This window comes from Monopterus albus, unplaced genomic scaffold, assembly GCF_001952655.1.
Source record: "Monopterus albus unplaced genomic scaffold, M_albus_1.0 scaffold502.1, whole genome shotgun sequence".
Taxonomy (NCBI): domain Eukaryota; kingdom Metazoa; phylum Chordata; class Actinopteri; order Synbranchiformes; family Synbranchidae; genus Monopterus; species Monopterus albus.
In genome coordinates, this window is record NW_018128382.1 from 80,475 (window position 1) to 106,112 (window position 25,638).

The 25,638-nt window shown below is 42.7% G+C and overlaps 3 protein-coding genes across 8 annotated transcripts in view; 1 reads left to right on the forward strand and 2 right to left on the reverse strand.

Annotated features, from left to right (window-relative positions):
• The window catches only part of bcl9 (BCL9 transcription coactivator), a 10,517-nt gene extending 6,445 nt beyond the window's left edge, over positions 1 to 4,072 (forward strand). The window contains 3 exon segments of the mRNA XM_020588103.1: positions 1 to 1,391; positions 1,818 to 2,090; positions 2,228 to 4,072. The exon segment at positions 1 to 1,391 is cut by the window's left edge and continues 45 nt beyond it. Coding sequence (XP_020443759.1) covers positions 1 to 1,391; positions 1,818 to 2,090; positions 2,228 to 3,264 — 2,701 coding nt within the window. The 3' untranslated portion in view covers positions 3,265 to 4,072.
• A 1,972-nt stretch (positions 4,073 to 6,044) lies between these two features.
• On the reverse strand, positions 6,045 to 12,218 carry acp6 (acid phosphatase 6, lysophosphatidic). Of its 5 annotated transcripts, XM_020588106.1 has the most exons (12): positions 12,043 to 12,218; positions 11,645 to 11,686; positions 10,917 to 11,142; positions 10,676 to 10,804; positions 9,538 to 9,668; positions 9,308 to 9,387; positions 9,136 to 9,223; positions 8,814 to 8,946; positions 8,038 to 8,138; positions 7,794 to 7,886; positions 7,536 to 7,701; positions 6,045 to 7,449 (listed from the first exon to the last, which is right to left on the reverse strand). In XM_020588106.1, the coding sequence occupies exons 3-12, from the start codon at positions 11,133 to 11,135 to the stop codon at positions 7,315 to 7,317; spliced, it is 1,275 nt and encodes a 424-aa protein (XP_020443762.1). In that variant the 5' UTR covers positions 11,136 to 11,142; positions 11,645 to 11,686; positions 12,043 to 12,218; the 3' UTR covers positions 6,045 to 7,314. The 5 variants fall into 5 exon arrangements, with proteins under 5 accessions (XP_020443762.1, XP_020443761.1, XP_020443764.1 ...); XM_020588105.1 differs by lacking the exon at positions 11,645 to 11,686; XM_020588108.1 differs by lacking the exon at positions 11,645 to 11,686 and having other exon boundaries at positions 10,917 to 11,165.
• Positions 12,219 to 14,774: 2,556 nt separating this feature from the next.
• gja5a (gap junction protein, alpha 5a) lies at positions 14,775 to 25,614 on the reverse strand. 2 transcript variants are annotated; one of them, XM_020588113.1, is made up of 3 exons: positions 22,874 to 25,614; positions 22,127 to 22,615; positions 14,775 to 16,090 (listed from the first exon to the last, which is right to left on the reverse strand). In XM_020588113.1, the coding sequence occupies exon 3, from the start codon at positions 16,049 to 16,051 to the stop codon at positions 14,900 to 14,902; it is 1,152 nt and encodes a 383-aa protein (XP_020443769.1). In that variant the 5' UTR covers positions 16,052 to 16,090; positions 22,127 to 22,615; positions 22,874 to 25,614; the 3' UTR covers positions 14,775 to 14,899. The 2 variants fall into 2 exon arrangements, with proteins under 2 accessions (XP_020443769.1, XP_020443768.1); XM_020588112.1 differs by having other exon boundaries at positions 14,775 to 16,151.
• Between the last annotated feature and the right edge of the window lie 24 nt (positions 25,615 to 25,638).

The following is a 25,638-nucleotide window of genomic DNA, read 5'->3' on the forward strand; positions in this document are numbered from 1 at the left end:
GCAGGAATTTTACGAAGAGAAGAGGAAGAAACAGGAAATGCAACACCGGCCACTTCCTCCAGACATGATGATGCACCCTCATGGTCCACGTGGTATGATGCGAGGGCCCCCACCTCCCTACCAGTTGGGCCCAGGAGAGATGTGGGGAGGACCAGGTGGTCCTCTGGAGCACTGTCAGGAGCGCATGGGCATGGGCCCTGGCCCTGGCCCCAGGGGTGTGCCTCCACATATGCAGAGGATGCCAGGCTTCTCTGGTATGATGAATCCTGAGATGGAAGGACCCCCAAGGCCTGGAATGGGCTGGCCTGATGATATGCCTCCTCGAATGGGAGATGCACGAGGTTTCCCTGGAGGACCTGGGGGAATGTTTGCTGGTCCAGGAGGTCGTGGAGAACGTTTCCCAAATCCTCAGTCAGTCCAAGAAGCAATGTTCCACCAAGGAATGGCTGGAGAGAAGGGCCTCCCTCCTGGGATGATGATGGACATGCAAAGGATGATGGGGCATCAACGAGGTGGAATGGAACCTGGTAATGGCATGGGTATGTTTCCCAGAATGCCCGGTGAAGGTCCAATGAGTCCCTCATCTAGGCTCCAGGGAATGGGGAGCAGAGAAATGGGACCCGAGTTTGGCATAGGACCTGGCCCTGGGCCAGGACCTCATATGCACCCTTCTAAACTACGAGATCCTCCTATGAATATGAGTCCAGATGACATGATGAGAATGAGAGGAGGTGGAGGATCTCTAATGGAGAACATGGGTCCACAAGGCAGGCCCATGCAGGGCCCTCCCTTCCCTGATCAGACACAACCAGGAGACTTTCCTATGGGACATGGACGGCCCTTCCCAGGGGGTCCTGCAGGAATGAGAGGTCCACATGCAGACCAAGCCTTTGGTCCAGAGCACAGATCAACCCCAACAGGAGGTAATGGCCGCATTAACCACCTGCCCTCTACTGGTGGTCCCTCACAAGGTCAGAGGGGCCGCAAACCAGCAGATCTGAATGTCCAAGCAGGAGGAGGGAACTCTCCAAGTGTCAACCCACTTAAGTCCCCTCCTCTGAGGCAAGTGCAGTCCCCCATGATGGGCTCTCCCTCTGGAAATCTTAAATCCCCTCAGACACCATCCCAGCTGGCTGGAATGCTCACTGGTCCCACAGGCCCCAGTGGCCCTCCAGCTCAACCAGCTTCAGCACCAATGAAGTCCCCTCACTCCATGATGGGATCAGCAGGTGCCTCTCCTGTTCATATGAGGTCTCCTTCTCTTCCTAACCCCTCTCCAGGATGGGCCTCCTCACCAAAACCACCCATGCAGAGTCCCGGAGTGCCACCTCAGGGTGGCAAGCCTCCCCTCAGTATCACCTCACCAAACATGATGGGGAATATGGAGCAAGGTATTTTTCTCTTGTCTATGTTTATCAGCTACTTGTCTCTGCTGCATCATTCAATAATTATTACCTTCATTCAGGTAATATTGGCATTTATTTTGTAACTGGTTTGCTGTTGAAATTTTAGCTATTGGTTATAAGTGTTCTGTTGGTTTCAGTGATTGTTGGTATTAAATATCAGATATAGATGGAATATGGAAAATAAAAGAATTGGAAGTTGTCTATCAGGTGCATCATTAGTGTCTCTTGTATGAGGGGTGGGGTGAGTGGGTTATGGTCTAGTGGCTCCCTCTTGTGGCCACTGGACCACATCCCAGTGGCCACAGTTCTAAGGGGTTTCACACTTGCTAATAGTTTTTGTTTTGTCTCTCTACTATCAGAGAATAAAAGGTTTGCTAAGTTTTATCATCTTTTTCTTATGTCATTCTCTAGGTGGTAATGGTCCTCCCTCAGCCCCTCCTTCATCAGGGGCTCCATCTGGCTCCATGTCCCTCCCAGGTAATGTCTCGTCTGGCAGCCCATACACCATACCCCCTGAGCCAACACTATCCCAGAATCCTCTCTCCATCATGATGTCACGCATGTCCAAGTTTGCAATGCCCAGCTCCACCCCACTTTACCATGATGCCATAAAGACTGTTGCCAGCTCTGATGACGACTCGCCCCCAGCTCGTTCCCCAAACCTGCCTTCAGTGAACAATAACGGTGAGACATCTGAAATATCTTTGTTGTTTAACTTGTAGTTTCGGTCCCACCCACCTTGGACCACTCTAATATTCCTTGTGCTTCACAAGGGATTGTATTATATATTTAATACATTTGTTTTGTCTTGCACCATATAGGTATGCCAATGAACCACCAAGGCAATCCACGTATGATGGGACCTGGAAACGCTGGACCCATGCCTGCCCTAAGCCCTCTGAGTATGAATCCAGTGGGGTCCCAGCCTCTCTCCCATGGCATGCCTCCACAGATGCCCTCTCCAAATGCCCCTAATATGGGCCCAGGCATGATTCCTCATGGCATGATGATTCCACCAAATCCCCAAGACCCTGGTTTAGCAAACCCTCAAATGATGCCCCAGGGGCGTATGGGTTACCCTCACCGAAGCCAAGGATACCCTCTCACTCAGTCCCCTTCCCAGCAAGGCCCTTTCTCACCGCACAATGGTCCTGGTCCCCAAGGATTCCCTGGCCATCCCATGGGCTTCCAAGGAGAAGGACCTATGGGAGGACGGATGGGGACTATGCCTCACGGGGGAGGGAGTGATGGGGGTATGTGCAAGCCCAATACCCCTGGAGGGCCAGAGTTCAATAACATGCAAGGTGGGTTCAGTGATGCAGACCTTCATGAGGTGATGCGGCCAGGAGCATCCGGCATCCCTGAGTTTGACCTGTCTAGGATAATCCCATCAGAGAAGCCTAGCCAGACTCTGTCTTACTTTCCCCGTGGTGGAGGAGACAACCCTGGGGGGAAACCACCACACCCCTCTGGCTTTCCCATGCAGGGAATGATGGGTGATGGTCCACCAAGGATGGGAATGTCCATGCAGGGGATGGGGGGGATGCCAGGGGGGCCTGGTGGGGTAATGGGCCCCCAAGACATTCCAATGGGCAACCCTGGCCACAACTCAATGCGGCCACCAGGATTCATGGGCCAAGGTATGATGGGCCCCCAGCACCGGATGATGTCTCCTGGGGGTCCGGGAGGGATGATGCAGGGGAGACAAATGACCCACCCAGGCCCTGGCGGCTCACCTAACATGATGATGTCACTGCAGGGCATGGGAGGCCCCCCACAGCAGACAATGATGATGGGGGGTCAGATGAGGCCACGTGACATGGACATGGGGTTCAGTCCCGGCCCTGGAATGTTCTAATCCAACAGAAACCTTGTGTGTAGAATGTTGCTGGACAAAATGCAAGGATGGAGTAAAAAGATCAAGGTGTTCAGAAAACTCTGATGGAGTCAAATAAAGGAAGTATAATATGAAATGGAGGACATGCCCAGAAATGAACGGTATGGAGCTAATCGGTTACCGAGCAATGTCCTGTGGGAACTATTCCAGCGGAGACGCGTACTTGCCCAGATTGGAGTACTTTTGCCACAAGAACATTTAATTTTGACTTACTGAAGTTCAGAATGTATGGGATTGTTGTGCATCAATTTCACAAAACTCTTGTGTTTTTGATTATCTGACTATAAAGATGACTTCAACATCAAAGAGGAATCAACCTAACTAAAAGTCAGCGTGAAGATGCTACAGTATATGTCTACTTTTTTCAGATTTTAAAAACACGTTTGTCACGAAAGTGGTATGGACAAGAGAAAGGAATAAGAAGAATTGTGCTTTGTGAAGACTTTAGTGGAACTCCATCTCGTCTCTCGCTCCATTGTTTTGACTGTTTCTGTACAGTATATACGTGTGAGTGTGTATGCGTGCTTGACAGACTGTATGTGTGGTATGTATGTGTCTGTATGTATAGGCATTCTATCAGTGACCTCTCAACTCCTCTTACCGACTTTCATTGGGGGAGGAATGCCCCCTAAAAATACTGTACTGTTTACCATTGGTGGGCTCTTCGAATTTTAGTCTATTTTAATTTCCTTTGTAACTCCAGTGTATAACAAACCAAACTATGACCTCATTAAGATAATAGTATTATTAAAAAAAGCACAAACATGGACTGTCTGCAGAAAGCGTCTTCTTTCTCTGTTGTTACCATTGAGAGCTACACATTGTGTGAGGGTCCTGGCAGTTCTGCAGCACAGTAATAATCTCCACTCCATTTCAAGTTGTGGATGACATTTGACTTGGCGCTCCAAAACTTTCAGGACCGGACTTTTCGCCAGCGGGAATAATATTGCTAATACCCAGATGTGCTATGTGTGTTCTTCTTGTTCCCGTTGTGTTCTTTCTTGTTGACTCTGGGTAATTATCATTTTCACAGCAATAATCCCGATGGTCAGCAGAATGGGACAGGAGTGGCTGAATGCCACAGCAGGTATGTCAGGTATTCTAGAACTAGAGCTACGTAGATCTGGTTAGGTGTGGTGTCCAGAGTGAGACACAGAAATGTAAAGGCGTACTGCTTACCATCCAGTTGATTTTATCTTCCCTATTGTATAAGCTTGTCATGTGTTTCTCCATTGGCTTTGGTGCAAAATAGCCTACCAGGGCTGTGGTGATGGACTACAAATAAATGATATTGTTTTGGTATATACATGTTGTCTATGTAGTGTGTGCGTGTTGCTGTGCATGTGTCCACGTGAGTCTTTGGTTATTTTCATATACTCAGTGAAGTGGACTGGGTGGTATGTTTGTTATTGTATGTGTCAAACCAGTTTACCAACATTCAGCTAGTACAAGGGAACCAGGTCATTTCCAAGCAATGCCAAGTTGACATTTTGTCAGCAGGTACTTAGAACTATTTTCAGAGGACACCACAAAATAGTTGCAACTATTTTGGAAACAGCATTTATTTGGCAGATATAAATAACAGCTGTTGCTGTGACATAAGCACCCCACCCCCCAAAAAAGACCTACCATTGAAAATATTTATTTCTGCCTCACCAGTCCAAATTTTACATTTTAAGCAGCACCTATGGTATAATTTGTGTTGTTGTAACACTCAAGTTAATGGGCATGCATACGTTATACTGTGATCTGATGCTATGAAGAAATCCTCACAAGGCAACAACCTAAAAACACACTCTTAAAACTGTTTTGCAGAAGAATGCCCATTCTCCGAGTTGTAATGTACAGTCCACACTTTCTGCACTCCTTTGTTAATAGATACAGTACATGAAATGCTTAGTATTCCACTGAGTGAAATGACTGAATATGAAAGATCTGGTTAGGAAAACAACCAAATTGGCAGAATAACCACATATAAACAGGTTCAGGCTGTTATACCACATTTACCAACTATTAAGATATCCATATTTTAGTCCAAGATTTAACTCCAACAGTTTCTGCTTAGAACCAAAAAAAAAAAAAAAAAAAAAAACGGCGCTCCAAAACTTTCAGGACCGGACTTTTCGCCAGCGGGAATAATATTGCTAATACCCAGATGTGCTATGTGTGTTCTTCTTGTTCCCGTTGTGTTCTTTCTTGTTGACTCTGGGTAATTATCATTTTCACAGCAATAATCCCGATGGTCAGCAGAATGGGACAGGAGTGGCTGAATGCCACAGCAGGTATGTCAGGTATTCTAGAACTAGAGCTACGTAGATCTGGTTAGGTGTGGTGTCCAGAGTGAGACACAGAAATGTAAAGGCGTACTGCTTACCATCCAGTTGATTTTATCTTCCCTATTGTATAAGCTTGTCATGTGTTTCTCCATTGGCTTTGGTGCAAAATAGCCTACCAGGGCTGTGGTGATGGACTACAAATAAATGATATTGTTTTGGTATATACATGTTGTCTATGTAGTGTGTGCGTGTTGCTGTGCATGTGTCCACGTGAGTCTTTGGTTATTTTCATATACTCAGTGAAGTGGACTGGGTGGTATGTTTGTTATTGTATGTGTCAAACCAGTTTACCAACATTCAGCTAGTACAAGGGAACCAGGTCATTTCCAAGCAATGCCAAGTTGACATTTTGTCAGCAGGTACTTAGAACTATTTTCAGAGGACACCACAAAATAGTTGCAACTATTTTGGAAACAGCATTTATTTGGCAGATATAAATAACAGCTGTTGCTGTGACATAAGCACCCCACCCCCCAAAAAAGACCTACCATTGAAAATATTTATTTCTGCCTCACCAGTCCAAATTTTACATTTTAAGCAGCACCTATGGTATAATTTGTGTTGTTGTAACACTCAAGTTAATGGGCATGCATACGTTATACTGTGATCTGATGCTATGAAGAAATCCTCACAAGGCAACAACCTAAAAACACACTCTTAAAACTGTTTTGCAGAAGAATGCCCATTCTCCGAGTTGTAATGTACAGTCCACACTTTCTGCACTCCTTTGTTAATAGATACAGTACATGAAATGCTTAGTATTCCACTGAGTGAAATGACTGAATATGAAAGATCTGGTTAGGAAAACAACCAAATTGGCAGAATAACCACATATAAACAGGTTCAGGCTGTTATACCACATTTACCAACTATTAAGATATCCATATTTTAGTCCAAGATTTAACTCCAACAGTTTCTGCTTAGAACCAAAAAAAAAAAAAAAAAAAAAAAAAAAGCCGATACTGTCCTGTATTTTTCTTGTCAACAAATCCCTAAAAGAGCAAAGCCACCGATGAATTCAACGTGTTAACAAGGATTACTGATTTTGGCAAAGCATGATTTAGTTTATTCCTCTGTGCCATACATGTCCCGGTGCCATAAATACACACTAGAAATTTGTATTAATCTGCAACTGAAAATAGTCACCAACAAATGCACAGGTTTTTTTTTTTTGTTGTTTTTTTACTGCTTGCTAAAACTAGTCCAGTCATTTTAGGAAATTAGACTTAAGATGAAACTGTGTATTTTTGTATGTATGTGTCTAAACAGTTCCGAAGGTACTGAGAGAGAGAGGCAAACGTGTTTGGTTTTTAATCTTTTGGAATTTGTTGACAATAACACCACTCTTCATCACTAAGGCAAACAAATCAAGTGTATCTAAAAGGAAACCTGTGCACTGAACATTTGCTATCGAGCATACCAAACTCATTCTGCACATACACTTGTCAATGTGCCGTAAAAAACATACTTGGCCATATAATTCATTCTATTCTATAATCATTGCATTAGATTTTACTGCCATGGTTACACAGAGATGAAGAATTATGAAATTAAGTCAAAGATGTAACCCTGGACTTTCCCCTGCTGTAATCAGACAGCGAGGTATAATGGCTGGATGGACTGAGAACTGAGGGCTAAAAAAAAAACATGCTATGTGGCTCAGAGTGTTTGGGGTTCAGGGCTCGGTCAGGCCTTCTGTGCTGTTACAAAGTGACTGGTAGAGGTCAGAGCTCAGTGAATACGCTGACAGGGCCTGTTTGAACTCCTGCAGAGGGCAGTAGACTCCACTGCAACCTGGAATATGTTGATCCTACAGAAAGATGAGCAATTTGACTGAAGCAAAGGAGAAATTTAGAACAGCTGATCAAATAAAGGTAGACACATTCTCGCACGTACCTGGCCTACGTATGACACTTTGACGAAGGCCTCGTTGGTCTGTCGGTGTTGGTACAGTTCCAGCGTGAGATCAGCTGCATATGGTGGCCATCTCATGTCAAAAATGCCCAGAGCCATTAGACAGGGCATCAAGGTGGTGTCGTGTACAGAGTACAAAAACAACTTCCTGTTGGAGAGAGGATTTTATGAGTTGAACAATTAAAGCTCAGTGCAATCAACTATCTAATGAACAAGTGTGTTTATTGTGAGGTACCCGACCTCTTTGACTCTGATGAGGTGCTCTGTAGTTTCTCCTCAGTGTTGGCTAACAATGTGTGCAGGAGCGGTCCCACACACAGCCTCAAATTCTCCCTGCCAAAAACATAGCAAAAGAATTAACCTGTTGAAAGAAAGACATCAGTTAGGTAAAGCCTCTTTAGTGACACTGATTAAAGTTGTTGTTTAGAACAATGGTAGATTGAAGTTTTGAGTCCCTCCTCGGCTGATTTTTGTTTACTCTAACCTCTTGCTGGGTTCAAAGATGTGGCAGATCATGTCCACAGCTCTCTGCTCCACTTTATTCCTCCAAGTGTCCAGCACTAGAGGGCAAGGCAGGCCGTGGGTCTGTTGATGCACAGAAACTAGTCGCTATCAGTCAGCACTAGAAAGGAAACCTCAGGCATGACATTAAGTTTCTGCTCACAGTTTTCCAGAGCTTTTATCATTATGGTGTCTAATATGGACAGCTTAGGGAGGGTGTCGATATTAAACCGCCAGTAGCTTTATTTTCTGTTTTAAGCAGAAAATGCCTATGTTGAAAAATGTGCTGCTTCCTTTGCGTCTTTTAGTTTGTTCGACCTGTAACTGATAACAGTTGGATTTAAACAGGATTAATGAGAATATTAGGTAGGGCTTCACCATTTGGATTTGGCTGCAGAGGAAAACACTAGAGACAGGACCAATAAAAATGACCCTCCTGTCTTGTAGATCATGCAGTGACACTAGTGAGTACATTTATAAGATGTTTATTTGAACATCAACAAAAAATATTTGTTCTAAAATATCTTTAATTATGACACGACCAAATACTGTCGAGGTCTAAACTCAAATCCTGCTGGATTTGTTTTTCTTCAAGTTTGTTTAAAAATAAAACTGTTGCAGTTTCATCTTACAGGACTAGCAGCTTGCGAAGCCTCAGCCTTAGGCCAGGCTAAGTTCGAATAACAATTGTATGTATTCTGATAGCTTGTGGTGAGACCTAATAAAAAAGTCATATGGATCATGGTGTGGCAGTGTCACCTCTCTGGCAACCATGTCATCCCTAATGAGGATGAAGTCGACATGCTGGTGAGCAGTGATGCCCAATGTGTTCTGGATGCTCTGCAGGTCGGTTGCAATGTCTGGCAGAGTGGACGACTCTGCCCAGCGGTGGCTGCACACAACACACACAGTGTCAGCCAGAAAACACAGATACACCGTGACAACCTGTCACAGGCATCTCAGCTTTGCCTATAATTTTGCACAACACATTATTCAAGATTCTATTTTTGGGTAGCGAGCGCATATGATGGTCATGGCTTGGTGCGACTGTGTACTTGGTATGAAAACATCCTCTGCATACCTGCACTGGATTTTGAGCAGCTTGCATCCATAATAGTTAGGATAGAGAATTTCAGACTCTGCCTCCGTTGTTAAGATATGCACGGTTTCTTTAAGTAGAAGATAAAATTACAAAAAGAGATAATGAGATCCAGAACAGAATAACATCATGCACAGATGGATTTCTACCCTACCTTTTTGTTTTTGCTGGAAGAGCCCTGCAATCAAGCACTTGGCAGATTCAATGGTCCTCATAATGTTAGTGGACCGCACACTAAAAATGGAATAAAGAGGTTATGGAAGGCAAACAGCTTGAAAGTAGTACAGCATTTAGGCTGATATCATTTGTACTATACTCATAAACCCAATGTATCAAAACTACAGAAAAATGCCTGTGCTACTCGTCACGATGTGCAGCACTTACTAGACCTCAGCTGGGCTAAAGCTGGAGCTGAGGAAGGGTCTCTCCTCAATGTATCTCCTCCTTAGCATTGTACCCAGCTCGTACAGCTGCTGCATGCCCACTGTGGTCAGCTGACCGGGGAATGTGCCACCCTGCCAAACCAGATCAGGTTTTACCCGGATGGGGCCTAACAGACACACATCTGTGATCACATGCAGGAAGCCAAAGTCACTGTGGTACAAGCATAGCAGGAGTCCATACTGTGGGATTTAGTTTGCAAAGCTAAACCCAGAACTTTCATATTCAGTCACTTCACTCAGTGGAATACTAAGCATTTCATGTACTGTATCTATTAACAAAGGAGTGCAGAACATGTGGACTGTACATTACTGTGTAGATAAATGTCATCACAACTATGCACAACTCACAGAAAGGGAATTCTGCAAAATAATGTTTTAATAGTGTGTTTTTAGGTTGCCACCTTGTGAGGATTTCTTGGTAGCATCAGATCACAGTATAATGTATGCATGCCCATTAACTTAAGAGAGTGTTACAACACAAATTACACCGTAGTGGGAGTTTCCCATAAGTTGCTGCTTAAAATGTAATTTTCTCTTCTACTTAACCTTCTTGCTGTGACGCAACAGCACTAACCACTGCGCTGCCCCTGCCATATTCATTAATCCCATATCCATTAACTGACTCAGTAAGTCGCATGGTTAGCGCTGTCGCCTCACAGTAAGAAGGTTCTGGGTTCAAGCCCCGGCCAACCGGTGCCTTTCTGTGTGGAGTACCTGGACAGGCAACAAAGACCCTATTCAGGAATATGTGGTATAGGTATTAGATGGATGGATGAATGTGGGAGTGAAGTACTTTATGAATCCACCAGGTGCTTCACATCTACAGACTCTGTTAATCCAAGATCACTTGTCATAGCAAATACTAACTTGTCATAGCATTAACATTACTGACAACTCTCTGGTCCCAGTAGTGTCCAACTATACCATACCATATTACATAGTGTCAGGGAATGATATCATTATGTTACTAATCACACTGCTGCTTTTCAAGCTATATGTCAAGCTGTCTGCTGCAAGCCCATTCCATTGTTGCATTTGTTGTCTGACTGCATTCAATGGTACAAAACACATTTACTCACAGAGAGCACGTTTCTCCGATAGCTGTCTTCAACAGGAGATGGAGGCCTGGGACCACCATGAAGATCTGTCACTACATAGTTCATGTGGGTGTGTGCTGGGGGCTCCAAAAGAGTTGGCACCCACTGAGCCTTTGACAAGATACACATGACCAGACAAGAAATTGCAGATATTATGTGACACTATCTTATCAAAGACTCAAGACACTAAATTAGTTGATGAAATGCAAAAAAAGATTTTTACCTCCATCACATCAGGTATAGACTTAAGCGGTGTTCGAGCACCGTGTCGAAACAAGACTTGGACCAGTTTTAGTTCATAGGGACAACTGGGAATTGTTTCATCATGGGAGCAACTGGAAGCAACCTGGTCTGAGTCAGTCTTCTTCTGAGACCACAGCAGTGAACCAAAGGCTATTGACACAGAGCCTAAAACACCCGCTTTGGTCCAAAGATTCCTCATGGCCTCACTGTAAACAAAAACAAAAAAAAACTGTCTTATGGTTAATATGTAGAGACTTAGCATAATGAAAGAAACAAACAAGAAACATTTTTTACTGGTGGTAAGAAAGAGTCAGCCTCAGTCTGGTGACACACCAGCTCAAGCTTCCTCTGTGCTATGTAGTAAATAATGACTAGGTCCGTCAGGCTAAGATATTTATTGTATTATCACACATTTGAGAAATTGGGTTGTTTTCCATGATATGATTAATTCGTTACCAAAATACAAAACTGGGGCTTCAGTTAATTAATATTTACATTATCGACCAATTGCGAGGATAACTTTCTTGATTACATCAATCAGCCTAATTGTTTGGTCTAGCAAATAGCAAACAACGCCGGTCAACTAATCAATAGCCTACTAATTGTTGTGTGGATCACCTTGCCAATTGACTTCTTGTTAATCATGCAGACGTTTAGTTAGTCGACTAATGATTTAGCTCCACTTTCAGTTATGTTTCATGTACTAACCTTTGTTAACTGATAAAACTGATGTGGTGGTTGACGAAGTATCTACAGAAAAAGCAGATCAGCAAGAAAACCCTCAAATCTTAGCACCGGCTGCTGCAACGAGCTAATACCAGAGAAGTAACATTTCATTCTTCATTAAATGTATGAGGTTCATGTGGCCCAGTTATGCTATAAAACTCCCAAATAAATGTTCTTGCTGCTTCACCGGTTTCAACACAAAGCACGTTAAGAAAAAAAAGTACTTGCCACACAGTTACCAATAACTATTTCACAATTAGCTAACAGTAACGTTGGTTGCACCACAGCATGATGACACCAAGTGTAATCATCCGTCTCAGCTGTTAACTTAGCTAAATATACCACGACAGAGTAGCTCGCTTTCACAGATATTTACCTACTTTGTTAACACGAGATCAAATAAAGTTCTTCTTTGACTTTCGCCAGGAAACACAACGTTTATTAACAGACTAATTCATCTGTCATTCGGTAACTCTTGCCACCGGTTCATGTCATTCTGGGAACTGTATTCCAGAAGAGATCATTCATACATAAACGTAAATGTTATAATCACGAATAGAAAACTACGTTTACCGAAATCCACGTCAAAGCCATGCATGTCTTCTTCTTCTACTACTACTCCGATTACGATTTGCGATGGAGGAGATGTATCAAAGTATACAGCTGCCACCTACAGGACCCATGAGTAATTGCATTTCAACGTGATCCCAGTATCAGAAGGCAATAATCACAAACGGTTAGAAACATAGTTATCCGCTTACAAATCAGTGATGGAATGTAACTAAGTACTGTACTTAAGTACAATTTTTCGGTAGGGCTATCTGTTCTTTACTTGGGTGAGTCCCTTTTCTGCTACAACATACCTTGACTACACCACATTTTAGAGGCAAATAGCCTATTATACTGTTTGCTCCACTATACTGCTTGATAACTTTAGTTACTTCTCAGTCATATTAATGAAAAAAAAAATTCTGTATAATTACAAGACTTTATTGATCCATGGTGGATAATGTATAAGCTACCCAGCAGTAATTCAAATTACAAGCCTTAGCTCCACCTTTACCATCTGCAACATTAAATGTGATGTACCCAGTAATACATAAATAATTATAATATAATAGACATTAAAGTTGAATGTGCCATTCTGCATAATATACTTTTAAACTTGGTACATTTTGATGCTAATAGTCTATGTTTCTACTTTTACTTCAGTAGCACGGTGAATGCAGTACTTTAACTTGTAACAGAGCAGTGTTTTTGCTACTTTTATTGAAGTAAAGAATTTGAGTATGTCTTCCACTTCTGTGATGTGTAAAAACAAACAAAAAAACATGCAAACATCTACTGTAGCCATCAATTCCATTCAGCTTGTGAATGATCAAGTTGGGTACCAGCACTAAGCTTCTTGGCCGAGATGGCGAGACAGTCTTTGTTTTTATAAACTCCACATCTTCCCCAATCTGGTGTCAACAGACTGAAAAATCCAAGTGGTGATGGGATGCTGATATATAAAGGCAGAAAATCCATTATCTACAATTGATATTAGCATCTCTTTGTCTGGATTTCCACTTATTTTAGCAGCATTTCCATATTTACCCCATAGTTTTGATGTGGTGAAGTTAGTCCAGATGTCAATTCTCTGTGACTTTGACAGCTCTGTTTTCATATGCTAATATGCATGTAAGGAATTATTTAATAAAATATGTACATTTTTTATGTTTACATAGAAAATTGAAATCTAAGAATAATGACAAATGTTTTAAACTACTTGAATTATTACACACCTTGAGAGCAACCGGTCAGACTGTACAGCTGATGATTTATTGTTTTGTAATGGGCTAGTGATGGCATTTATTGCATAAAGGTGAAAGAAGATGTGAAGAACCAACAACTGCAGTGAATGTACAATAGAATGTTTGCAGTATAGAAATGAAGAACAAAACCTCAAATTGCCATAAGATGTTAATTTACAAACTGCGATTCTCAACAGCCTGTTTGTCTTCCTGCATACAGTAAAATCAGACAGCAGAAAGGAAATACAATACATTCAAGACAAAACTGAAACGTATATTGCATCAGGACAAATTATTATTATTATTTACACAATGGCTCCAGGAGAGAAACAGAAAAACAGTGCAATGTTGCCACCTAGTGGCTGAATGTCTACACAACCACTATCCAATACCATCTTTTCTTTTACCCCTTGAATCCCTTTCAACATGAAAGTCCTCCAACATACTAAATTCTCTCTCCACAAATGCAAACATCCTCTTGTCAAATAAGATGAATATCTTACCCACACTTTTAGATTGTCAACTTGTCATTCTTTAGTTAGAGCAAGTCAACAAGTTGCTTAACTTAAAGCTACTATCATGGCTTTTAAAATCATTTATTTAACAAGCCATGTGCAGACAGTTTTCCACACTTGATAAGGCATTTTTCCTGTGAAGCAAGCTTCACATTTTATTGCATATCAAGTCCATATTTTCTTATTGCTCTTAATTTTTTCAGTGGGTCAAAACAAATGGTTATGTTACTTAAAGTAACTGGGTAATCTATAACTAACTGAATAGCTGAGATGTGTATTATTCCCTAAGACACCTCACACCAATCACCATGCATCATTCTCATCTCCTCTTTTGCAGTTTTTGAATTTAACTGTTTAACTAAAGCATAAAATGTGCAATATTCAGGTATCACAGCTGTTACCCTGTTCTCATTTCAGAAAGGTTCTCCTTTTGCAGTTTGGTTGGAAAGTTTTCAAGCCCTAGGACAGGTTACATAGCCTACTCACAGATCTCTTTCTAATGTGAAGTCAAGTGTCAGGCTTCATTGCCAGAGTTTGCATGGTTAGCCCATGATTCACATTTTCCTTCATTCTAAACTAACACATCTTTTATTTGTGTCTTGCTGATCTTTGGTAAATGGTCTTATACTTGTATAGCGCCTTTCTATGTTTTTACAGCACTCAAAGCGCTTTCACATTATTCGGCCATTCACCCATTCGCACTCCCAAGCACTCACACATTCACACACCGGTAACATCACCAGGAGCAACTGGGGGTTTAGTGTCTTGCTCAAGGACACCTTGACATGTTGACTGGACAAGCCGGGAATCGAACCGCTAATCCTCCGGTTAGGAAACTACCCGCTCTACCTCCTGAGCCACAGCCGCCCCTTTTCTTTCTACCCTGCTTCGTGGTTTTGAAGTTCCAGCCACTCCATTTGGTTCAGGATCTATACTGCTAGGTCATTTTGGCGAGCCCGACTGCTGGTGCCACTGGTCTTGCTCAGGCGGCGTTTGTCCTTCATGTAGCCAGAGTGAAGCAGAGGTGATGGGGAGCAGCTGTTGGACACCTCTGTGGGTGCCTGGTCATATCTCATCCTCAGGAAGTCTTCCTCATCCTCTAGGTTGTCGCGGCTGTGATGCTGCTCGGTGGCCAAGTTGACTGAGTTCTGCTGCAGCGCCATCCTGGTGTTGAAAGGATGAGAGGCCATAGAGGTCATGGGGTCCATGGTGCTTGGGGCTGCCAGGCACTGGTTGAAGTCAGGAGGTGGAGTGCAGGAGGCCGACGGCCGCGGTGGGCTGCTGGGCTCCAAGGCTGCAGACATGGCCACTGTCACAGTCGTGTGGTTGTTCCTCTGTATCGCCTTGTTGCGCACACACTTTCTGACACTCTTCCAGATAAGGTGGTAAAGCTCCAACACAGAGAGCAATAGTGACACACCGGCTACCACCAGCATGAAGATGATGAAGACATTTTTCTCTGTGGGCCGGGACATGTAACAATTGACTAGGTTGGGGCAGGGAGAGGTGCTGCATAAGTACAATGCTTTGAGGAATACCCCATAGATCAGGTACTGCACCACAATGAATGTTACCTCCATCACAGTACGAATCACAATGCTCAGGATGTAAGTCTGCAACAGTGCCCCTTTCAGGCGAATGCGACCATTCCTATCAAATGTCATCTCCTTCCCATCCTCCTTCTGCTGGAGGTACTCCTTCTCCCCTTCCAGGTCTCCCCTGCCCTCATCCTTTGATTCCCTGTCCTCCTGCTCCTTCTTCCGCTGCTTCTCCTCGCTGCGCACCATGTGCATGGCATGGCCCATGTAGATGAGGGACGGCGTGGACACAAAAACAATCTGTAGCACCCAGTAGCGAATGTGGGCGATAGGGAAGGCGCTGTCGTAACACACATTGGTGCAACCGGGCTGTTGAGTGTCACACAGGAAGTCGCTCTGCTCGTCGCCCCAGGCGGACTCGGCCGCCGTGCCCAGCACCAGGATGCGGAAGATAAAGAGGACGGTGAGCCAGACCTTCCCAACCGAGGTGGAGTGTTCCTGGACTTCCTCTAGGAAATTCCCCAGGAGACTCCAGTCCCCCATCACTGCTCACAGACCGAACCCCCACCTGAAACACAAGGACTGGAGAGGGTGGAGGGAAAGGGCACAGAAAGGGTACAGTCAAGAGGAAGAGGTGGAATCACTGGACAGAGCAGAGAGGAGAGAACAGACAGAACGAGAGAAATACAGATAATCAGTCACAGACAGCTGTAGGTCCTAATATTCCTGTCAATGAAATGACCCCTGTGTGTGTGTGTGTGTGTGTGTGTGTGCATATAAATAGCTGATCTGCCTGTGAATTGCTTGTGTACTGGGCACCATGGCATGGTAACAACCATTTTCCCATGAGAGAGAGAGAGAGATGGGGGGAGGAAGTTTGGGAGTCATATAAAACTAAATAATGAGGTTGCTTTAAATAAAATTCATTCAGTATTATTTTACATATGTTTACATTCCTCCATGCTGAATTCCAAATTATGTATGACAGACAGGATAACTGGCCACCATGGGGCAAGTCGAAGCTAGGAGACTTTGCCCTTTTAAAGCTGTGACCTAGCCTGGTTTTCCTCACGCCTGCCGCACATACTGTAAGCAGCAGGCTTCACTCACAGCGACAGAACAGCAGTCCTTTCTGCAGTGATGAAACCCTCCTCCCACCCAGCAAACTATTTTAAAGCATCAAACAGACTTCTCCATCTAACCACTGTATCTAAGTGTGCATGCTCTCACCTCTCGACTCCAGCATTAGTGAGAGTTTGGGTAAAATCCAAACATGGCAGTGACAGGCTGGTGAATCTCAGTCAAGAATGACCCTATAAGGCAGCTTAGCAGACAGCTTTATTGCTGCCATTAATGGCCCCATCACTGAGGGCTTAAGAAAACCAACCAATCCCAGAGGGTGACCTCTGACTTCTACATGCACTATGTTTGTATGACTACTTCTAGCATTTACTGTATGATTAGAGATCAAACAGAGATGAGCTGTAACATAAGTAAAGTGGGTGGAAAGTAAGAATTTGACAGGGTTTTCCAACATGTCACCAATCTGGAATGATTGCCCTACTTGGCAGCATTGTAAAAAAATGCATGCATTCCTCAACAGCTGTGTGTAAAGATAAACTGCTATTTTAATGGTGTGCCAGGTAGGGAAAAGATAGTCAGTACAATCACTACAATCACAGAGAGTCTGAAAAGTCAAACAAGGAGTTGGTACTCTCTCTTACCGCCCTTCATCTCCCTCCAAGTGTTATCCATAAGCCATTGCTTCCATTTCCCCACAGAGATAAGTTACTTCTGCTGCTTAGTCCATTGAGCAGGGTTTTGAATTGCCTGGCTGACACTGACACTATGTGTGCGTATGTGTGTGTGTGTGAGAGAGATGGTCTAAATGACCATGACCATCTGTCCTGCTGTCTGTCCCTCCCCTCCCTCAGTGTCTCTGTGAAGTATACAGCAATAAAATGGAGAATCAGATAGTTGTGCTCTTTATCTGTAAAGCACAGAGAGACTGGAAACAAAACACCCTCAGGAAAACATGTGGAAGAGGAAATGTTCAGACTCTATTAACACACCCAAGGTGGATACAGCACTGCACAGCACAGGAAAGTCTATGGTACGACACTTGTTTTCCATCATGCACCCATGCAGATCTATTTCCCACTCAAGGAACTGGCTTTGCTTGAATAACGATGATGATCATAACTAAAAGTAAATCACAAAAGAGCAAAGCTGGAGGAGGAGGGGGAGAGACTCCAGCCAGCATAACAGCAGAAGGTACACGCTGAACCGGCCATGTTCTTATCAGCTGATACCAACAACAGACTTTTCAGAAACGATGTAGTAATGTGGTCTGTACAGTACACACACTCATACACAGTGGTGGAAATGGAAGCCTTTCTTAGCGAAGTTCAGATCTGCTGGGGAAAGACCACTCCGACTACATCATTCTGCTCTCAGAGGAAGTAATTTTAAACAATATGATTTCCGAAGGGCCAAAGGAACAGGGCATTAAAAAGAGAGAGAGGGAAGGGGGCAAAGAGGTCACAGCTGTAAAACGCACTTTTCTCTTTTTTGCCATCACTGGTTGTCTGTGATACTTATTGTTGTGGAAGCCTGGCAATAACCAAGGATTTACTGTGATCCATTGTGCCCTAACCTGAGTGGTCTGCTTTGCCTGTGGACCGTCATGGCTGTCAGACTGTTTATAATCTCTGTGGAAGAGTAAAGGACAAGTAATGGACATTCTGGTTATAAGGTATTTGGAAGAGTGAACTACGCAAATGGGACATTATACTCCTTTGAGTTATTTCTCTTGACGTTGCTTAAAGCGTCAAGGATAACGTACGTCTGTGTGTGTGTGTGTGCGCACCCCACACCAAGGAAGTGTTGAAAGCTTCATGGAAACAACAGCTAGGATAGGTGATGCAGAGATATGATAAACTAAGTAAGAACGTAGATGAACTATAGCCAAGAACAACAGTCCTCTCATCACTTCAGGGTCAGCTCAAATTTACACAGGACTCACTGAATGTGGCTGTGACACTGAGCCGCTCTGGACAGCAGCCAGGCAGGTTGGAGAAGTGAAGAGAGAACGAGCAGTGACTAAACTGCACCAGTGTGAGGCGATGGCTGCTGCTCCTGATGTGACTTGCTGCAGAGCAATAGGAATAAAAGTTTCCTACCCCGGAGCACAACAATAAATTCTCCAGCCTCGGTTTTGCCTTAAAGGGCAGTGACTCTCTGGTTCAAGAATCAGTGTGGGATGAGAGGAATCGGCACCTCCGACTGGAGAAACCCCCAGTCTGAAGTTTTAAAAGAACATCAACCTACGTTTATATTGCTGTGTGGTATGTGCGCAGTGGCGTTTAAATGTATGTTTGCTATGTAACGTTTAGTTGTGTCATAGCATAACAGACAATTTCTCACCATTTTTCTGTTCTTTAGTTTCTAAACTTTAACTGAGGATCAGAACAAAATAAAAGCAGCTGATTATATTTTGCTTATCAGTTTCCATCATCTGCCAACACTAGCTGGTTCCCTTAGCCTGTAGTGCATCCACAAAGCAGGGACAACAGGGGGCAGGGTTGATTTAAACATTCCTTAAGGGATCTGTACCCTTCAGCACTAAGCAGTGTTTGTCAGACTGCAGATCCTCATAGAGGACCAGTCTGGTCTGTGCAGTTGGATGGTAGGAGTAGCAGTTTGTGGCCTGCTCCCCTTTAACGGGAAGCTAACAACAGACCAACAACAGTGGAAGAAAAAGCACTTAACTAATATATTTTTTCCATTATAAAGTTCACAGTGACAAAACTCATTTTTTTCCTAAGAACTTGCACAGTGTTTGACATAGAGAGGATATTTGTCCACACCGATTCACACAGGGAAAGCCTGACCTTATTTCTAAAAACATTTTAGTCACATTTTGCCTGTCGGCCTCAGGACATACTACTGTAGACCTTTAAAAGTACATGGCACAATTATTGGCTCAAGATCAGATTGCAGCTCTCATTTATATGTTCTGTTTCAGTGCAGTATTAGGTCATGTAATTGCTGTGCACTGAACACAAAAACAAATGAAACACTTAAGCGATCTGTGTTGAGTTGAGTTTTTGGGATCCTGAAACCACATCACAGTTTGAGCCGGCATGAGTTCTGTGGCGTTTTCCAAAAGAGCCCTGACTCCTGACTGTGCAAAAAAAATAAAATAAAAAATAAGGGCAAATATTGATGTTTTGTCAACCCAATAACTGTACTTTGTTTGATTAATCTCAGTGAGTGGTTTAATCTGTGTATAAAAATGTGTTACCCTATGGCTTTATCACTTTACAGTGGTCACCACCCTTTATATCATAATGTTGATCAGACCTTTTTCTGTTTATCTGTTTTCTATTTTCAGTTATTACTAGTTATGACTCTTCATCTGTTTTTGCTGGTTGCCTGACGATGAATGTTTGTCCAATCCAACAACATTGAATGACCTCAAACAAGAAGTGCCTGCCAGGAGCTTTGCCAGCAACAGTTGATTTTGCATGTGCAGTGTTGTGACAGCCCAACAACCGCAGAGGAGCACGAGGAAAATGTCAGACAATGTGCTAGTGTGCTCTAGCACACTAGCACATTGTCTGACATACCATGCCAAACATACCAAGTCTGGTTATTTTTAATCTGAGTGAATGAGGCTATTTTATGAGGTGACCTGGGTATAACTGAGAACTTAATGCAAACAAATAAGGCTTATTATATTATAAGGCAAAGTTCAGTGGCTTTGTGTGGCCAGTCAATCCCAGTTTCATCGCAGCAGCTGTGTGCGCGTCACTCCAAGATTATGATCAAGGATGAGCATGTTTAAGTTTAGCTGTACTGGCTTGGTGTGAGTCACCTGTTGCCACCACTTACAGTCCAGCGTGGGTCTAGGCTGCCATAGATCAGTCAAGCCAGCAGAAGCCGGTGGGCCGGTGTGCTGCCTGCTACCTTACAAGGCTGTTTGGCTCTTCATCTGCCCACTACTGTACACAGACCCACAACCCCGTTATGATCTATTGTTTAGCTGCATATGGCATTAACGCTGGGAGCCTCAGGCGGGACAGCTGCAAGGTGTTTTATGAAGGAAAATTCTAACTAACACACTCCCATGTGAAATCCCTGGATGACTGCTATTTGTGGGGGATGACAGATTAAATGTCAGGCATGTTTTTGTCTTTTATTTTGAAGTCTAGCTTAATAGTCGGTGATAAAAGAAAATGATCTATCATAGCACACACAGTATCATCGGTGATTGTAACCTCTTATGTGGCGCTGGGAGACATCTTTACACAAATTTCACTTGTTGTTTACACTGAAATACAATGTCTTTTATGACTGTTTGGGGACCTGGGATTCACTCTAATGTAACAAGGCTGGTTATTTTATGCACTGGTGTGTCTTCAGTGTCAAACAGAAAAACACCCAAGTTGAATAACTTGTCATTAACTTGTGTGCATGTGGACATTCATGTAAGTGATGGCACTTTTAACTTGTCTAGGTTTGTATTAAGTTAGATATCTGTTTTCTGAAAAAGGCAAGATATGCTGAGATGTTTGTGAAAATCAACAATACACACTTATGCATGTACAGTTCTAAAGTATCATTTTTTCTGCTTTCTATTTAAATATAATACATTTATTTAATAGCTATAGTTGCTTTTTAGATAGAGACTAGACCTTTAATAAGTAAATACTATAAATATGTTTTTATATAATAAATGAAAACATACAGTAACATAAAATCAGTTGAATCAGCTCCACCACAACCACAACATCAAAATGTTTCTTAATTGTTTATGCAAGGTTAATTATGATCCAGTGGTATAATATGTAATAATATAACACTAGCCTCCATAGTGATTTTTTTTACTGACACGTGCATAACACTGATAATACTTCATCTGCTTATATACAGTAGCTTAAAATACTTTTTTTTTTAAATCAGAGTTATAAATGTATGTCTATGCTTTATTTATATGAGCCAGCGCCTTGACAGAACACACGTGTGTATCCAGATTAATGAACAGCTGTATGAATTTCTGCTTTTGTCAGAGCCTAAAACCATCTTACGATTTTCTACCCTTTGTCTACAGCAATAGAAACATTGTAAATGTAAAATCCACAGTACTGGTTTGTCTTCATAGTTAAGTAGCAACTCCTACACTTTGGTATGACAAGAAACTGTGGGAGATCTAGGATCAAATAAGCATTTTGGCCCCTGAGACACCATAGAGAGAACAATTCCTGAACATCTTCACTCAGTAGATACACATGTGCTGGTGGCTCTGTGTTTCAAAGTCTCTGGTGCTGCACTTTGTTTGAATATGTTTGACTCTTATGAGAGTTATAAGCAAAGCAGAGAAAGATGGAGACGGAGAGAAGAGAGGACAGAGTAGAAGCAGGGTTACAGCCGGGACTGCCGACAGGGATGAGACTAACACACACCAGGCCTCCCACTCCCATCATCCCAGCTCTTTAACAAACCACCTCAGAGAGTGCAGTGCTGTTGTAGCAGGATGCTCATAGCATTTACCCAAATGTATGCATCTTTTTATTTCTCCACTAAAGTAAGGCTTTTCTGTGTTTGGTTGCTTACCTGTTATTCTGCCGTCTTGAATGAAGTTGAGGCTCCTTATCTGTCACCTGATACGACAAGTCTTCCTGAGGACAAATATCATGTGATGATGCAGAGGTGAGCACACACACACACACACACACACACACTTTGAACAACAGCAGGAGCCAGCTGTTGACAGCAGCTTCTCAGCTTAGTTTTGTCCCAGCACCAAACTGGCTGTCCACACATGGGGGCACGAGAAGAAAAGCAGGGGCATCACAAGAGTTTCCCTCCATGGCCCTCCCTTCTGTCTCTCCTCCTCTTCCTGCCCTCCACCACCCCTGTCTTCTTACATCCCTGGTGCTTTATTTTTTGCTGGGAAGCATTCACCGGTAACAGCAGGGGAAGTGGAATTGTTTTCTGGGATCAATGGCAATTCTGCTCTGAGTAAACTTCCAGACTGCTCTTATTTACTGAGTTCTCCTCTCGGCTTACAGCTCTGTTGTCTGCGCAGTTCCAGAAAAGTTCCTGCAGAGGAAGAATTAATCTTTATTATTTATTTATTCATTTCAAAAAGTAGATGATGTGTTTACCCATGTGTTTATCTTGTAATTCTTAAGTAAATTAAAACAAGGACAAAGTAAACAACAAATGTGATTTCAGCCTTTTTTCTTGAACACCCATAACTGTTTTAAATTAGCCTAAATTTGAGGTTTCATAAAAAAAAAAAACAGTAAACATAAAAAAGAGTCATAAAGTCAGAAGACTGGTAGAAATACTACTTACTATTCATGATTTCTTGATTCTGGCTTCACTCATACTGCTCTTGAAAGCTTGTGCTAGTCTGACACTGCTTGCTGAAGTTTGGGATGCATTCAGAACTGAAAGAGCTCATCCTCCTCTCTCTGAGCTCTGCAGCCCGATGCAGCCTGCAGAAACATGCTACATTATGTAATGGGAATCTTTTAGGTTTGATTTCACCTTGCTGAAGGGCAAACATGGATACAACGGCATTCAAATGAATGTAATTATGTGGTGAATGCACATAATACAAGGCATACTTTCACCAAAATACATTGCTTTACACCATTCTTGTTGTTCTTTGTCTTGACCAACATCGGATTTCCTTGTGACGTGCACCATATTCTCTCCCAGATACTGTGCTAGGCTAAGCTAACAGGCTGCTGACTGTAGCTTCATAAAGCACAGATATAAGAATGGTATTGATCTTCGTGTCCAGCGCGCAGCAAGAAAGTGAAAAATTTATTTTTCCTACAAAGAGATAGTTCCTTTCAGTGACAGTGAATTTTTATAGAGCAACCACCATTTGTGCTCTTGTTCACTTTCTTCATCCTGGCAATGTCATGGCCTAATCAGTGACCTGAATGGCTAAATTCTCTTCTCCAACAACTGTGCCTTTGATCAGAGACCAGAGAAAATGATTTTTGTGTTCATGTGTTAATGGATCAGACTTGTATTAATTCTGTCCTTCCTTGCTCTAACAAAACCTTTCCACGCTAAGTCTATGTCAGGAGTGTGTCAGAGCATTTCTGTAAATGCACCGCAACCCATAAAAGAAAGAATCAACACCAAACTGCCTCACTTACTAAGAATAAGACATCTTTTTCCTTCTGGATCTGTAAAGGGCTGGTGATTGTGAATAAAAAAAGTTTGCTTAAATAAAGGTTCTTTAAACAAGAAGCTATGGAAAATCTAACATCTCAAGTCTCCATCAGTCATTTGAAGACAATAGAAAATTGTTGCTAATTTCTAGTTTCATAGAATTCCTCACTTTAAAGGTGACATTTCCATTGAGCTGCTTATCAGGAGGGATTTAGGCATGGAACAACACCCATACAGAATAACTGCATGAAGTGATTTGCACCAAAGAAGCAACGTTCTACCACTTCACGTCATCTCACCACTTGCAGTGTCTCAGCAGTGCCAGGATGATGTCTGAATGTGCGTGAGTTACATAAAGATAAAGAGCAAGAGAGGAGAGAAAGCAGTTGCACATGTTTATGTGTGCCTCTGTGTGTGAACTTGGTGTATGTCTACTTGAGTGTTTGATGGAAAAAGCCCATGCTGCCAGGATACATTAGTGTAACCCTCCCCAACTGCTCACCAGCCTGACCCCTGCCTGTTATTCTGCTCATGACATAAACCCATTTCAGCCCTGCCTCACCCAAGTCTGAGGGAAGCCAGGCTTGATGGACACATGGAACAACCTTCATAGCCTCACAGATGTCCTCCAACTCATCTCCGAACCACTGGTGGCTCCCGGAGCTACGGCCGGAGAATATGACAATATTTGTGGTATCAAATTTCATAGTGGGAAAGACAAAGACATACATGCCCAAACTATTATTCACTGGTATATGTCAACACAAACCTTGTCTAAGTCACCGAGGGGAGTGAGTCACAGCACTGGCATGTTTCTTTTGTCACAAACGTCAATCAGACCCATTTACTGCACTTTACATTGTCTGGTGACGTGATCATCAGTCAGAAACTTCCTGTCCTACCATTTGAATTCCCACATCTTCCCCCAGGCCTTCCTTTGAGTTCGGGTTCACTCATCTTTATTTTTTATTTCATTCATTTTTGTTTACTTTTTAAGCTTTTTTCTTTTGCATTTCTTCTTTTAATGTATATTTGTTATTAAATAAAACAGAGCGCTCAAGTCTTACTTTCTTATATTGTTTTTGCTTTGATTAATGGCAATATGTTACATTTACAGCTGTAGACTTAATGTGCAGTATTAAGCAAAGTAGAAAGTTTCCTTAAAGGGGTCTCCCTAAAAAAACTAAATAAAACAAAGGATGAGGCTGGCTGTAGTCTATATTTCAGCAGCAAATGACAATTGGTCACAGATACAAACTTTTAACTTTGAAAAAGGAAGAGTAATTTCCTGAAACAGCTAGACACTGTAGTTTTCCATAAATGGAGATTCATACTGTAGTAAAAGTGCATTCATTGTAAAAGGACACACAACACCATTGATCCTTACTTTCATCCACATCTTCACTATTGGGAGCTACAGGCTATTGATAAACCAGTGCTCTGCTCACCAGCAGACCCAGAGAAAAGAGCCCAGGTAGTAAATGATTAGCCGTGCTGTTTGCTCAATACAAGGTGACACAGCTTTGAGTGAACAGGTGAGGGATTACGAGAAGCCGACATGGCAGACGGTCGTCAGGCGTCATGTATCCTAGACCTCTCTCTCTCAAGATCCCATCTGTTTCCAGCACTGTTTAATCCTACAGATTTAGACTGATGCTATTCTTACCATCTGATCTCAGACCCTGGCTGAAATGTTGTTCTGGAGGCACTAATGATGAATATGTTACAGATGCATATACCAGTCACATATGCATTATTATGTGTGTTTGGTCCTTGTTTACTGTTTCTATCAGCTCTATACGTGTGTGTCTGCCTGAGGTAATTATGGACACATTAAAGCAAAAATGTAAAACATACAAAAAAGCAACCACTGTGGCCACAAGTTGTAGGGTAATTTACTTTCATTTCCCAGAATTCATTTGAACCAG